This window comes from Pelophylax lessonae (genome assembly GCF_965119305.1).
Source record: "Pelophylax lessonae genome assembly, chromosome: 2".
Classification (NCBI taxonomy): Eukaryota; Metazoa; Chordata; class Amphibia; order Anura; family Ranidae; genus Pelophylax; species Pelophylax lessonae.
In genome coordinates, this window is record NC_138769.1 from 294,875,542 (window position 1) to 294,891,097 (window position 15,556).

General features: G+C 49.7%; 1 protein-coding gene across 1 annotated transcript in view; it reads left to right on the top strand.

The window, feature by feature from the left end:
• Window positions 1-2,491: 2,491 nt before the first annotated feature.
• TMEM167B (transmembrane protein 167B) overlaps window positions 2,492-15,556 on the top strand; it is a 28,529-nt gene continuing 15,464 nt past the window's right edge. The window contains exon 1 of the mRNA XM_082244743.1: window positions 2,492-2,604. Within this exon, the coding sequence (XP_082100869.1) occupies window positions 2,595-2,604 (10 nt within the window). The 5' untranslated portion in view covers window positions 2,492-2,594. The remainder of the gene's footprint in view (window positions 2,605-15,556) is intronic.

Consider the following 15,556-nt stretch of genomic DNA (forward strand, 5'->3'; position numbering starts at 1 on the left):
TTTTTCTCTAGACATAAAGCGTGCCCCCTTGTCCTCTGTGTTGACCTTAAAGTGAATAACTCAACACCAAATTCACTATATGGACCCCTTATGTATTTATACATGTTGATCATATCTCCCCTTAATCTCTTCTCAAGAGAAAATAAATTCAGGATGTCATTCTCATTCTCACCAATGTTGACAAATCATTACCTGCGGTTCATTCAGCTTTGTCCCTGTTTCACAGTGTATCGTATTACAAAGTGAACGATACCAAATCACATATTTTGTCTCTAGGTATACCTTCAGACATGCGACGGGAATTACAAAAATCCTTCCCCTACCAGTGGAAAGACGACGGTGTACAATATTTAGGTATCATTCTGACCCCTGACCCTGGACGTCTATATGCGACCAACTATGTCCCTTTCCTAGCTGCCCTTGAACCAAAACTTCGCAGCATGGCGAAGACGGCGATCTCTTGGTCCGGCAGATTGGCGGCATTCAAGATGATGCTTCTACCCCAACTGCTGTACCTATTCCGCACTCTGCCGATCCCGATCCCCACTCTTTTCTTTACTAGAGCCCAATTTCTGCTTAACAAATACCTCTGGCAGGGGAAAAGAGCGAGATGCGCTTTTAGCAAACTTGTCCCGAATAAGAGAGCAGGGGGTGTAGGTCATGTTCTTCTAAAAGATTACTACATAGCCGCCCTCCTGGCTCAAACTAGACCATGGATGCGTTTGGAGTTGAAAATAAATTCAGTTCCTCTAATCTTTCCTCATAGCTGAACTCCTCCATGCATCTTATCAGTTTGGTTGCCCTTCTCTGCACTTTCTCCAGTTCTCCGATATCAATTTAAAGGTCAGTTTCAGGCCTGAATTCAGTCAAAAATTCAGAACGCAAGTCCCGGTTCACTCATTTGCGATGCAGGAACCCCGCGAATCCACTGCGGGTTCCCACATCGCATTAAACTCGCAGGCAGTTCACACTGCCATATGCGAATTGCTGGGGGTGTCAATACAAAGTTAACGACACCCCCAGATCAGTTTGCATATCACAGTGCGAACTGTCAGTTCAGACATGAATCGGACCGCATAGATGCAGTGGCGGCCGGCCGATAGGGGGCGCGGGGGCGCCGCCCCCCCCTCAAAAAAAAAAGAAAAAAAAGTATTTAAAAAAAAAATTCAATTTTTAGCCCACTAGGGGCGCCGGACTCACTGGTGGCTATTGGGGGGGGGGGCAGTTTCCACCCAGCAGAGGCGCCGATTGGCGGCCTTCTGGGGGGGGTCACCTGGGCGCAGAGCACTGCGCTCCGACACTCCCCCTTTTGTGATGTCCTGGATGTGATTGGTCCAGACTCCAGCCTGGACCAATCATGATTCAGGACATCCCTGCTGACCTCGTTGGGGGCGGTGCCGGTGCGTGCATCAGTCACTCACCGTCACCGCCCGGTCACCTTCCCGCCGCCGCAAACGAAGAGGAGTCTCGAGGTCGAGGAGAGGAGAAGCCGGCGCTGTACACCTTCCCGTCGCCGCAGAAGAAGAGGAGAGGGAGAAGCCGCTTACCTTCCCGCCACCGTCAGCATGAAGAGGACCGACTCGAGGAGAGGAGCAGCCACCGTGGACGTCTCGCAGGCAGCGTGAGTGTGGAGTCAGTGAGCCAACCCAGGAGAGCAGGTAAGTGATTGAAGCCGCTGCAGCGATACCATGCCCTTACCATGACCTGTGCCATGGCTGTACCATGACATGTGCCATGCCTATACCATCATCTGTGCCATCACCTGTGCCATGCCTATACCATCTCCTGTACCATGACCTGTGACATGCCTGTACCATGACCTGTGCCATGCCTATACCATCACCTGTGCCATGCCTATACCATCATCTGTACCATCACCTGTACCATGCCCTGTGCCATGCCTATACCATCTCCTGTACCATGCCTATACCATCACCTGTGCCATGCCTGTACCATGACCTCAAAGTCACGCAATTTTTTACCGCGTTTTTTTTGCTGCGAAGCAATACCTATTACATTTTTCTTTTTTGCGCGCCCCCCCCCAAACATTTTGAGCACCAGCCGCCACTGCATAGGTGTGAACACCCATGCGATCCAATTCTGGTGCGGACCCAAAAAAAGGGTCCTGTGTGAGTTGTGTCCGAAAGTGATGTGAATTCAGCCATACAATATGTATGGCTGAATTTGCATCGCACAGACATTGCATGTGATTTTTAGAGCAGCACGCTGCAAATCGCATTAGATGTCTGTCATCGCATATCTATGAATCGTCTCTAAATGGTGCACAGGTACGCACTGGACCCCCTGCTGCGAGCCGCTTGGAATACAGTGCAAACCCAGCCTTAGTAAAACAAGCCCTGTGTCTGGTATTAGGACCCAGTGAAGGTGTGCTGAGCACAGCCCTGCAGCCACCTCTCCCATCCCGCTCTTCATTCAAGCCTCCCGCTCTCATCTCATCTCCGCTTCCTCCCAGGTTGCTCGGTATCGGTGTCACGTGACCGCAGTAGCCACGTGTCGCCGTGACGTCACTTCTGGATGTTTTGGTGAGGTGTACCAGGAAGACTGCTGGCAGCCAAGCTGTGTCCATATTCACCATGACTAACGGTGAGAGGGAGGCTCAGGGGTCGGGGGACGGCGGGTAGCCTTGTGCTGAGAGCCGGGTGTGCTATTATTGCTTCTCACTCGGGTGGCCGCTCATTGCTATGGGTGGTGGCACCCCGCTGTATGACTACAATATACACACAATTAGCTGCAACACTACATCTTTATTCAGCCGCTGCTGTATAGAGCTCACAAAGGGGGCGATGTGTGTGGGAGGCTTGAGTCAGTGTGAGGAGAAAGTGCTGTTATCCCATGACTCCAGTGTGAGTGGTCCAGTGTGATCTGTGAGTGGTCCCAGTATGATCCCAAGACACCGGTGTGAGTGGTCCCAGTGTGATCCCAAGACACCGGTGTGAGTGGTCCCAGTGTGATTCCAAGACACCGGTGTGAGTGGTCCCAGTGTGATCCCAAGACACCGGTGTGAGTGGTCCCAGTGTGATTCCAAGACACCGGTGTGAGTGGTCCCAGTGTGATCCCAAGACACCGGTGTGAGTGGTCCCAGTGTGATCCCAAGACACCGGTGTGAGTGGTCCCAGTGTGATTCCAAGACACCGGTGTGAGTGGTCCCAGTGTGATCTGTGAGTGGTCCCAGTGTGATCCCAAGACACCGGTGTGAGTGGTCCCAGTGTGATCCCAAGACACCGGTGTGAGTGGTCCCAGTGTGATCTGTGAGTGGTCCCAGTGTGATCTGTGAGTGGTCCCAGTGTGATCTGTGAGTGGTCCCAGTGTGATTCCAAGACACCGGTGTGAGTGGTCCCAGTGTGATCCCAAGACACCGGTGTGAGTGGTCCCAGTGTGATTCCAAGACACCGGTGTGAGTGGTCCCAGTGTGATCTGTGAGTGGTCCCAGTGTGATCTGTGAGTGGTCCCAGTGTGATTCCAAGACACCGGTGTGAGTGGTCCCAGTGTGATCTGTGAGTGGTCCCAGTGTGATCCCAAGACACCGGTGTGAGTGGTCCCAGTGTGATCCCAAGACACCGGTGTGAGTGGTCCCAGTGTGATCTGTGAGTGGTCCCAGTGTGATCTGTGAGTGGTCCCAGTGTGATCTGTGAGTGGTCCCAGTGTGATCTGTGAGTGGTCCCAGTGTGATTCCAAGACACCGGTGTGAGTGGTCCCAGTGTGATTCCAAGACACCGGTGTGAGTGGTCCCAGTGTGATTCCAAGACACCGGTGTGAGTGGTCCCAGTGTGATCCCAAGACACCGGTGTGAGTGGTCCCAGTGTGATCCCAAGACACCGGTGTGAGTGGTCCCAGTGTGATCCCAAGACACCGGTGTGAGTGGTCCCAGTGATCCCAAGACACCGGTGTGAGTTGTCCCAGTGTGATCCCGAGACACCGGTGTGAGTGGTCCCAGTGTGATCCCAAGGCACCGGTGTGAGTGGTCCCAAGACACCGGTGTGAGTGGTCCCAGTGTGATCCCAAGACACCGGTGTGAGTGGTCCCAGTGTGATCCCAAGACACCGGTGTGAGTGGTCCCAGTGTGATCCCAAGACACCGGTGTGAGTGGTCCCAGTGTGATCCCAAGACACCGGTGTGAGTGGTCCCAGTGTGATCCCAAGACACCGGTGTGAGTGGTCCCAGTGTGATCCCAAGACACCGGTGTGAGTGGTCCCAGTGTGATCCCAAGACACCGGTGTGAGTGGTCCCAGTGTGATCTGTGAGTGGTCCCAGTGTGATCTGTGAGTGGTCCCAGTGTGATCTGTGAGTGGTCCCAGTGTGATTCCAAGACACCGGTGTGAGTGGTCCCAGTGTGATTCCAAGACACCGGTGTGAGTGGTCCCAGTGTGATCCCAAGACACCGGTGTGAGTGGTCCCAGTGTGATCCCAAGACACCGGTGTGAGTGGTCCCAGTGTGATCCCAAGACACCGGTGTGAGTGGTCCCAGTGATCCCAAGACACCGGTGTGAGTTGTCCCAGTGTGATCCCGAGACACCGGTGTGAGTGGTCCCAGTGTGATCCCAAGGCACCGGTGTGAGTGGTCCCAAGACACCGGTGTGAGTGGTCCCAGTGTGATCCCAAGACACCGGTGTGAGTGGTCCCAGTGTGATCCCAAGACACCGGTGTGAGTGGTCCCAGTGTGATCCCAAGACACCGGTGTGAGTGGTCCCAGTGTGATCCCAAGACACCGGTGTGAGTGGTCCCAGTGTGATCCCAAGACATCGGTGTGAGTGGTCCCAGTGTGATCCCAAGGCACCGGTGTGAGTGGTCCCAGTGTGATCCCAAGACACCGGTGTGAGTGGTCCCAGTGTGGGAATGAGAACATACATATGACAGATTGTGTGACAGTTCAATGATCTAGTCCTGTGAAAAGAAGATTCCTGATCACTGTTCCAAGTACATGACTGGAGGATTAAAGGGAAGATTTACAATGTACTGTGCAATTCTTCTCAACTCCTTTAGTAAATCAGCCTCACAGGAAGATTGGCACTCCACTTAGCACCTGACAGGTTAGGATAGTGACGTCACAACCCCCTTTGGGTCCAGCAATGACAACCTGACAGGAAATCTTTCTGCTTGTACTTTGTTGTCTTAACCTCTCCCCTCCTTTGTACGTTTTATAAATGTCCTCAGATGGGAAGAGTGATATCTCAGTCATCACTGCAGCAATCATTGAAATATGATTCATTAGCCCCAGCGATTCTGCACAAAATAAAAGTAATCCGAGTGGCTAACAAGTCGCTGGATTACTTTTACAGGAGGTGGAAGGGAGTCCCATTCCCTTCCCGCTGCTGTGTTTACTGGGATCTCCTGTGCGATCGGAGAGCCTGGTAAGGATACGACTGGCAGCATTCAGCTCCAGGCACACAGTGGGACAGATATTGTTCCTCCCACTGTGTGAGGTCAGAAACTGGAAGCGATGATGATTTCGCTACTTCCTGTTTCAGTTCTTTGTTTACCTGGCCATTACTGCCCAGGGAGACAGCCGATCAAGCTGCATTGGAGGCCAGAGGAGGGATTTGGGGAATAATAGACCCCAGATCTCTCCATAAAGAGGACCTGTCAGAGCCCATGATGACACAAGGGATGTTCATTCCTTTTTAATAGCAATAAAGTTGATCAAGAAAAGGTTAAATGTACAGTGTTAAAAAATATTGAATTAAAAATATTTAAAACTCTCACGTGCAAACGTGAACGCACAGATAGGTTCTGCATGCAGGGCCATGGAAAAGGGAGTACCACTGGTCCTCCTATATGCGGCCCAGCCAGCAGGGTAAATTACATGTGGGCAAGGAAGAGTGATTGCACAGGAGAGAGAGGGGCAATTACTGGAACTGATCCCCTGTATGGCTCTCTCTGCAGCAGCTGAAAGCTGGCTTTTTCGCCTTGCCCTCCTGCCGGATTTCACTTGCTACAGGGAGCCACATAGGGGATCGGTTCCAGTAATCCCCCCCCCCCCCCCCCACTGCACCAATCATCTGCCCTGTGCACATACATTTCCCCCTGCTGCTCAGGCCCCCTTGTGTACCCCCACTCCCACAGTGCTGCCAGGTTGCCTCCTCTCCTTCCTGCTGGCAGCTGCAAGCACACCATAAGATCCTCCAGGATGGAGGATTTACCCTGTTCACACTGGGGCGACCCGACTTGCCGGGGCAACCTGTGAAGTCGCGGTGCGCATATATCATTGAAGTCAATGCAGGTCGCCCCAAAGAAGCTCCGGAACCTTTTTCTAAGTCGGAGCGACTTGTGTCGCTCCTATTAGAACGGGTCCTGTGCTGCTCTAAGGCAGGCGACCCACGGCGACTTGTCAGGTGACCATGTCGCCTGACAGGTCGCTCCAGTGTGAACGGGGTCTTACTCACTGTGTTCGTAACTGAAGCATGTGTTTATTTTGGGGTTGCAGGGACAGTCAGGTTGGTTGTATGGGATCCCATAGTTTACAACAGTGATCACACCACAGATGGGAGGTAACGCCGCAAACGTCAGAACAAGACCAATAAATTTAGCGCCAGACATCCTGTGTCACTCTAAACTGCGGCGCCCGCCCGCTATTGGCTCCCAGGCTAGTGACGTATATATACGTCACTTTGCCTGGCCGGGGCTGACCGCCGCAGTAAATAGTCGTGCGGTGGTCGGCAACCGGTTAAAATCCACTTGTGTATTTTTTCCAAAATGTTTTCGCTTGAAAAACCGCTGCGCAAATATCGTGTGACATAAAAATATGGAACACCCACCATTTTATTCTCTAAGGCCTCTGTAAAAAAATATAATGTTTGGGGGTTCTGTCATTTACTAGCAAAAAAATGATGTTTTTACATGTAGGAAAGGAATGCCAGAATTGGCCCAGACTGGAAGACGTTAAGCCATCCATACAAGGAAGGAAAGAAAATTGCTTGTGTAGCAAGGTTTCCAGGCCTGCCATGGTTACCGGTTACCTCTCCAGCCCATGTGAGCTGCGGCCCTGGGTGTGAGAACTGAGACATTGACAACTCCGGCATCTTTGTTTGGTTGTTTTATTGTACTTTTAGGGGGATGGGAGAAGGGAATGAGTGGGATACTCCTTTGGTTCGACTATGTACATTTCTTGACGCCAGCTGACGATATCCAACGCTTACTGACGCTTTGAACATACTGTATCTCTGAAAGCTGTGCTGGAACCCCGACTTAAGTCTAGCAGATTCAGGACTGTGGAACATTGAAGCACTGCAAAGTCACTGACTACTCCCTCCAGCCTTGCACTGGCTTGAGGTAGGTTGCTGTGTATTCCTGTATGGCTGCAACTCTCAACTGATACACTCACACTGTGCATTAGCTCTTCAGGGCCCAAACTGCAGGCGCCCCGTTTACCACTTCAGGGTCCTCAACCCAGGTACCCCCTCTATTACTTCAGGGTCCTCTGACCAGGAACCCCCTTTACAGCTAGCTGACACTTGGATCCCAGAACCCTCTCCGGAGTGGTCTCCTCTAACTCTAGGCAGACCCCCAGGGGCAATCCTCAGTACTCACGACCTGTGTAGGCTTTCCTGGGACTGGACCCCTCTCACTCTCTGCTGGTTCTCGGCACACCGGATCCCCTCAGCTCAACTCAGCACTCTCTGGATACTCAGGCGACACCCAAGACATCCACCTCCTCTGACAGGAGGGGACTCTGCTCCCGCCAAAGACCATGAGTCATGCTCTCCCTCAAACTTATACCCACTCCCAGAATCCTTTGCGGCAGAATCTGCCTTCTAAGGTAGTTACAAGCCTGAATGTATCCCTGATTGGGTTTCCTCTACTGCCCTATGAGAAGCCTCTCACAGAGCCAGTGGGGAGATTCCCCCCTTCAGCAGACACACCTGGAAACCACAACATTATAACCAAAAAGAAATCATGGCCCTGCTGTTAGGCAGACAAAGCCCACTATACATTTACCTAGCACCTACCTGTAGTGTGCTACACTTGATTTCCCCATCAATACAATTAGTGTTGATGGGGGGATCCTTCCTGCAGAGCTATTGTACTCTGACAGTGGGAGGTTTCCCCTCTGTCAGAATACAATGATACCTGCTGGCAGTGATCACACTAAAAAACCCAACAGGCTGGCTGTAGTGAAGTCAAGCGATAGATTGCCTTCTGTACAACCAGCCTGCTCATAGATAGATCAAAAGTCAGCCAGTTTCTGCTGAACTAGCCACATTTCAATGTTTTTAACGCAATAGCAATCATGCGATTCATAGGTGACGTTGAACGTGCTCAACATGCTGGTATACAATAGATACAGGTACAGGCAATGCTGCTCAGCATAAAAAAGTGCCAAGTACACACCCTGAATTCTGACCAATTCCTGCTGAATGTGTCCGAATTCATGCCACAGGTGGCCCTATTGGCACTGGCCAACTCAACAAGCTTCAGTTAAAAAAACAAAGGATGATTCCTTTGGTGGAAAATCATCGACCAGACAGTGACTGCCTCTACTCAGATGTATTCACTGTTTGGATATTTAGGGTGCTGTTTAGCATGGATAAATGGATCTGTTAGGTTTCTCTTGTTCAGCCTGCGAATTGAACAAGATAAATCTATGCATGTATGCTTTGTGATGGCCATACACACTTTGATTTCTTTATTCGACTGATGTGTGACCTGATCAAAACAGTCAAATCTGCAACCAGCCGAATAGCCTTAATTTCCCTTTTGATTGATTTTAGACTCAGTTTCAGCTGATTTCAGTACAGTGCACCTGTACGGTGTGGACAGAGCATATAGAAAACAATCATTTTCTTTTCTTCCTCACATTGATCAGTTCAGCTTAATGGACATGGTGTGAACAAGTCCTTAAAGTGGCTGTAAACCTTTACATATATTGAAGTGACTGGCCTCAGGTGATACAGAGATGAAAACAATCCTTCTACATAAGTTCTACCTGTTTGTTTATAGCTGTCTTTCCCTATATTTATTCAAAGTGCAGAATTTACATAGGACCTCTCTGTTCTGAAAAGCAGGGGGCAGAGAGATGAAGTTACAGCAGTGAGGAGAGCTCTAAAAGCTGATTGGAGGGTAGGAACACACCCCCCCCCTTCCTTCACACAGAACACAGGAACAGAGCTGAGGCTGTCAAATTACTGGAGCTCCCTCCCCTGCCACAATTATTCTGTCATCAGAAGTGGTTCATGGCTATAGCAGAGAAATGAGGCAGCAGACAGAAATGATACTTAGTGCTCTGGATAGAGACAAGTACACACTATAGAGGGAAATGCTTTGTTCATATTTCTTGTCTGAGGTTTACAACCACTTTAATGTATTTTGTACAACATTCAGAGAAACCATTTTTCTATAAAGTTTGATTTGTTCTTTTTGGGGGTTTTCCTTATTGGTAAATTTTATTAAGAGTTTTCATGCAGTACAGATCAAATAGAAAAACATATACAGTATCTCACAAAAGTGAGTACACCCCTCACATTTTTTTAAATATTTTATTATATCTTGTCATGTGACAACACTGACGAAATGACACTTTGCTACAATGTAAAGTAGTGAGTGTACAGCTTGTATAACAGTGTAAATTTGCTGTCCCCTCAAAATAACTCAACACACAGCCATTAATGGAAACGAAAAGCACTCGCGCCAATCTTTATAATTGATGAAGTAGTGCAGGGGTGTCAAACTCAATTTAATCGTGGGCCGCGTCAGAATTATGGTTGCCCTCAAAGGGTCGGTTATATCTGTAGGATTAGATGTCCAGAGCACCCCACGCCACGTTTCACCCTTACATGGGATTTCAAGAATCCCCCCACCATCAGAAGTCAAAAGTCTCCCACCCTTCCTTACATCACAATGCACCCCCTTACCTTGTGCTGCTGCCAAGAAGAAGATGCGGTAGGATCTGGGAAGAAGTGCCGAGTCTGCAGGAGAACCAGAGGAGGGCTGGAGTCAGCCTCCAGGGTCTGCTGAATGCTAAGACCAGGGGAGGTAAAGGCAAGGTGGGGATGCAGCTGCACAGAGAGGTGCAGGATCTGCAGGAGGAGTTCTGCCCTCCTCTCTGCTGCAAACTGCTGGGAAGGGGGGGTGGGCAAAGAGGAGCCTTTCTGCAGCTGCACAGAGGAGTACAGGATCTGGCAAAGGAGTTCTGTCCTCTCTGCTGCCGACTACAGAAGGTGAGGGCAGAGACAAGGGGGGTGTCACAGCTGTAGGAGAGGTGCAGGACATTCCCGTGTTAACAGCACTACTTATATATAAATAGCACTGCATTCATATGTAAATCACGCGACCGACCATATGCAAACCCCGCCCCTCCCCTCCCCCAGTTCCCACCCACCATCATCTCCTGAATGGTGCCAGAGGAGTGGATGCAACAAACAGAAGCAGGGTTGAAATCTGCTTGCCACTGCCGTGCTGGATGTTCCATCAGGTACAGCATTCAGGTTTCTGTAATACTAGGTCAGCAGTGAGCAGATGGAGGGGGGGTTAACCATTTGGAGTGCAAAGGTGAGCAGTATGGTGGTGGGCAAAGAGGCAGTGTGCAGAGATCAGCAGCTCTGTGGAGGCGCAATAGTGAGAAGAGGAGGTAATGTAGAAGTAAGCAAAGAGGGGGGCTTTGAGGTGCAAAGGTGAGCAGCTGGATTGGGGTGTATTTGCATATGTAGCAGCCCTTGCTGTCCCTCTGAGAAGCAATCTATGGTGGATCAGTTTTCAGAAGGCAGGTGGCTGGGAGGCGCCGGCCTTCTCAAAACCGGTATTCATCACTGGCCTAGGCTATAAGAAGATTGACAAGAACCTGAAACTGAGCGGCAGCACAGTTGCCAGGACCATACAGCCTTTTAACAGGACAGGTTCCACTCAGAACAGGCCTTGCCATGGTCAACCAAAGAAGTTAAGTGCATGTGCTCAGCGTCATATCCAAAGGTTGTCTTTGGGAATTAGATGTATGAGTGCTGCCAGCATTGCTGCAGAGGTTGAAGGGGTGGGGGGTGCATCAAATTGCATGACTGTCGTCCCAGAAGGAAGCTTTTTAAAGATGATTGCACAAGAAAGCCTGCAAATAGTTTGCTAAAGACAAGCAGACTAAGGACGTAGCTTACTGGAACCATGTCCTGTGGTCTGATGAGACCAAGATAAACTTATTTGGTTTAGATGGTGTCAAGAATGTGTGTTGGCAACCAGGTGAGGAGTACTAAGACAAGTGTGTCTTGCCTACAGTCAAACATTGTGGTGGGTGTGTCATGGTCTGGGGCTGCATGAGTGCTGCCAACACTGGGGAGCTACAGTTCATTGAGGGAACCATGAATGCCAACATGTACTGTACACTCTCTACTCAGTACTTTACATTGTAGCAAAGTGTAATTTCTTCAGTGTTGTCACATGAAAGGTATAATAAAAAATTTACAAAAATGTGAGGTGCGTGCTCACTTTTGTGAGATACTGAAATGTTTCATGGCTTCTCAATATACTTGACATGAGTCAGGGATACTCTTTACACCCGAACCCTCAGCCTGACAAGTCGCGGTCCATGCAGTGCTACGGTAACCGTTCTAATAGGAGCGACTCAAGTCGCTCCGACTTAGAAAATAGTTCCTGTACTACTTCGGGGCGACATCGGAGCGACTTGCATTGACATTCATTATATGAAGTCCGTGCAAGTCGCGGTGCACGCGACTTCACAGGTCGCCCCCAAAGTTGTACCGCAGTAGTGTGAACCGGCACTAAAGGGAATATTTATAAAGCAGCGAATTTGACTTTCAACAAACATTCACTGGTGCAGGGCTCGACAAATCCCACACGCCAGGTCGCAAATTGTGACAAGAAATTGCATCTTGGCTCCTGGCCTTTCTCAGCCCATTTACTGTTGGCACCAGGCGTGAGCATAGAGTGCAAACAATTGGCCGCAACGCATGGCAATCGCCAGGAATCTCCCGTCAAGTTCCTTCTCCTTCTACCTCATTGGCCATCTCCTGTATTCCCAGCGCTGGTTGGAGTTGGACGGGCCTTGGGATTGCCGTCTGTGATTGGCCTCTGTCAGTCAGGCAAGGCATCAGGTAGCTGGGCTAAACGCAGCTCTTGCTGCCTTCACTTTTGGCTTGGCAGGCTGGGCTGGTCTGGACTGGACGGCGGCAGCTCGGTACCCTGTCAGTGGCTGACCTCAGTTGTCCTCGCCGGTGGTGGTGGAGAACGTGTCTTCTCGGGCCTGGGACATGGAGCTGTGTGAGAGGCGACATCCCCAGGGAGGGGTTTGGCCGGTGTAGCTCGTGTTGGCTGCATTCAATGCTCCCCACATCTCTGCTCACCTGACCCCCAGGGTGAGGAGAGGTGCCTGGCCTGGGCAGCTGTCAGAGCTCCTCTCTGATCTCCTCCATGCTACTGTAGTTCCTGCTGGCTCCCCTGTGTGTATATGTCCTTGCAGGGAGCCTGGCTTGTCTCTGGTTTCTCCCAGGCTAGAGAAGGAAGTTGTGGGATGGAAGGGCCAGGCTGTCCTTTTAATTGCTGAATCCTCGGTCATAGCGGGCAGCAGCAGTGTGTCCCTGGAAGGAGCCCATGTCCCTGGGGGAGAAGGATGGAGTTCTAGTTATGATTTAGGACCATGTGGTGTTTTATATAAGTGCCCCCCACTTTGAGACCAACGGGTCTCTAAGAGGGGTTCACTTATATAAGGTGTGTTCCCACACCTCAAAAACCTAAAAATTATACAAATGCAGCGCAATTTCCCCCTTATAAATACTGACTGTTGACTGCCCGTCCACGCTACATTTACTGCAGGCAGGTGGCACGAGCAGGCTGGATAACATATATGTGCATCGTCCAGCCTGTTCCGGGTTAGGGGCACACATGCGGGTGCTCCCTGCTGACACTGGCTACAGCGGGATTTTGTCATCAGGTCCCGGCCAATGGTTTATGGCTTAGACCTGCTGATCGGCTGTAGCCAATCACAGCACACAGTCCTGTGTTTACAAACATACAGGGCAGCGGTCTTTGTGAGTTAAAAAAAAAACTGGCACCTAACTTTTTTTTAGCTGGCTCCTAGATTCAAAGCAAATTTGTCAAGCCCTGCACTAGTGGTAAATGTTTAACTGTTATTTAAAACACACCTGGAAGATTCACCTGTATTACATGTTTTGGCGACTGTCAGAGTAACTGCTTGGGCTTCTTGCACAAAGATGTAATGTTTCCACAAGAGGACATCAGATTAGGTTCTTAGTCTTTTTACCCTTTAGGGCCCTTTCACAAGTGCTTTCCGAATAGGTCCACCTGTCAGTTTTTCAGGCTGACCTGATTGGGCCCACAATTTACCCCTTTGGAGCGGCGGATGTAAGCAGTGACATGTCGGCTGACACCCACTGCTATCAAATCCAGACAGATGGTGACCCTATTTTCCATCTGTCTGGAGGATTGGATTGGATGGGATCAGATGAAAAGGGACAGGTCCGTCTCAGCACAGTGGGAGGAGACAGACCTGTCATCCACCTGCTCAGTAAGAATCAGCGGATCAATCCCCCACTGAGCAAAGCAATGTCCCCCGAGTGGACCGCTCGTGTGAAAGGACTCTTAGAGGTATTTAATTTTCTAGCATTTTATTTCCTTTTCCACTGAACTGGTTTTCCTTGATGTTTAAAGATTTTGTTGATTGTGTACCACGGGAAACACTTCTTCAGTAGCATGTATTGCAAGGCTTGTGATTGTACTGAACATGTGGACTGTGTTCTGAGGAACAGAAGACCGAGAAAGCAAATATTGAAATATCATTGATGAATGTTCCTAACCAGTTCAAACAGGAACTGCAGTTTTGTGTAAAAGAAAAAAAAATGTTTTTATTTTTTATTATGCCTTGGCTTGTAGAAATGTATTTGGTGTCTTACAGTAAAAGACTTGGTCACTGTCACCCTGCCCGCCAGTGGCTGGCGCAGGGTTTAGTAGCAGCACTCCTACTATAGAATAATTGTCAGTCCCCATCCTCACCTCAACCAGGTATGTTGTCAATTTACTCTTTGGCTGAGATTGTACTATTTCAAACCAATTTCAATTTTTTTGTGGGGGGGGGGGGGTTATTTTGTACTATGTATAGTTTGTGCAAGCCGGCCATTGTGGCTAAGCCTTCAACTACTTGAAGGTACATCTGTTGCTGTGGGGGAATGTACACTTTGTAGAGGAAAATGCACTTATCCTTTTCATAATTGATACAACCCACATGGCTGCAAAGCCAGTTCCTTGTCAGTTTTTATGGCTTTCAAGTTTATAGTAAGTTGACTCTTTGCTCTTTTTGTTGCTTCTTCTTGCAGCTGACCTTCTGCCATTCTTTGACTGTCAAGGGTTACAGACAAACTAACAAGAATTAGGGTCTCTGTTTTTATAGGCATTTTCCTTTTACCATATCAGGGACTGTTAAATATGTTTTGTCGCACTGATATATTGCATTGCTTATTTTACTAAATTGCAATCATGTTGATGTTTTTGCATTGGATGAAACTCAAAGCATTTGAAGTCTAAGGGTCCTTTCACATGAACGATCCGATCAGATCCCCCTGTCAGTTTTTTAGGCGGACCTGATCGAATCCTCCATGCATCCCTATGGGGCAGCTCCGCTGCTATCTGATTCCGATCCTATCCATGAAATCCGGACGGATGGAAACCCTATTTCTCTTCCGTCCTCTGACAGTCGCCGCCCGATGGTATTAGCCTTCACTAATGGGTAATGGCGCACTCTGCAGGAGCAGGCTAGGCAGATAATTATCAGGTTAATACAAAAAAACTTTTGTACCTCAGCACGCCACTAGGGGGCCATCCCACAGCCATTACCAGCAACCCAATCTGATATTACTTCAGTTTCATTCTGCCTAGCGTCAGGAGCAGAGCTTAGGTCTTTCCCTGCTGAGACCTAGCGTCTTGGCTTTCTTATATTTTTTTCTGAATTTCAGTGTTTTTTCTTTCCACACTAGATTTTATTTTCTCTCACTATCACTAGTTAGTCAGGGATTCCTTTCCTGGAGGACTACAAGTTACTGCAGAGCTGGGCCTTGGACTCGGTAATATAGATCCTTATGGAGTCCCAGCCTGCCAACGAGCATCGCAGGTCACTGTTACGCCCAGGCCTCGCAACGACAGTGCCCCTCCAGATGGGGACGAGCCGGCTGAGCTGCGCTTGGTAGAGGATGTCTCAACCCGGATCGCCCGCATGTTGCCAGCGTCCTTCCATGGCTGACGGCACCCCCACTTAGGGTGGGAGGTCTCCCGTTTTTTGAGCAGTGCCCGCTGCTGGACTGGTAAATACTGAACCCCCTTGTCCCTGGGGATGTCTGGGGATAGCAGGGCGGACGGTCTCTGTAGGATCCCTCTTCTGGCCGGGTTGGGGTTCCCCCCTCCCTCCCCCCATTGGGGGCACTGTATGGGTATGCTGTGGGGGTCTCCCTGGAGTCCCTGCTAATAGCCAGAAATGTGTTTGGTGCATTTATTTTGCAGCCGTTTGGAGCGGCCGCCACTTTAGTGGTATGCAGATTCTCAGCTCTGTGTGAAACCTCAGCCATGTGAGTTTTCTGCTTTAAATCCCGGTCGG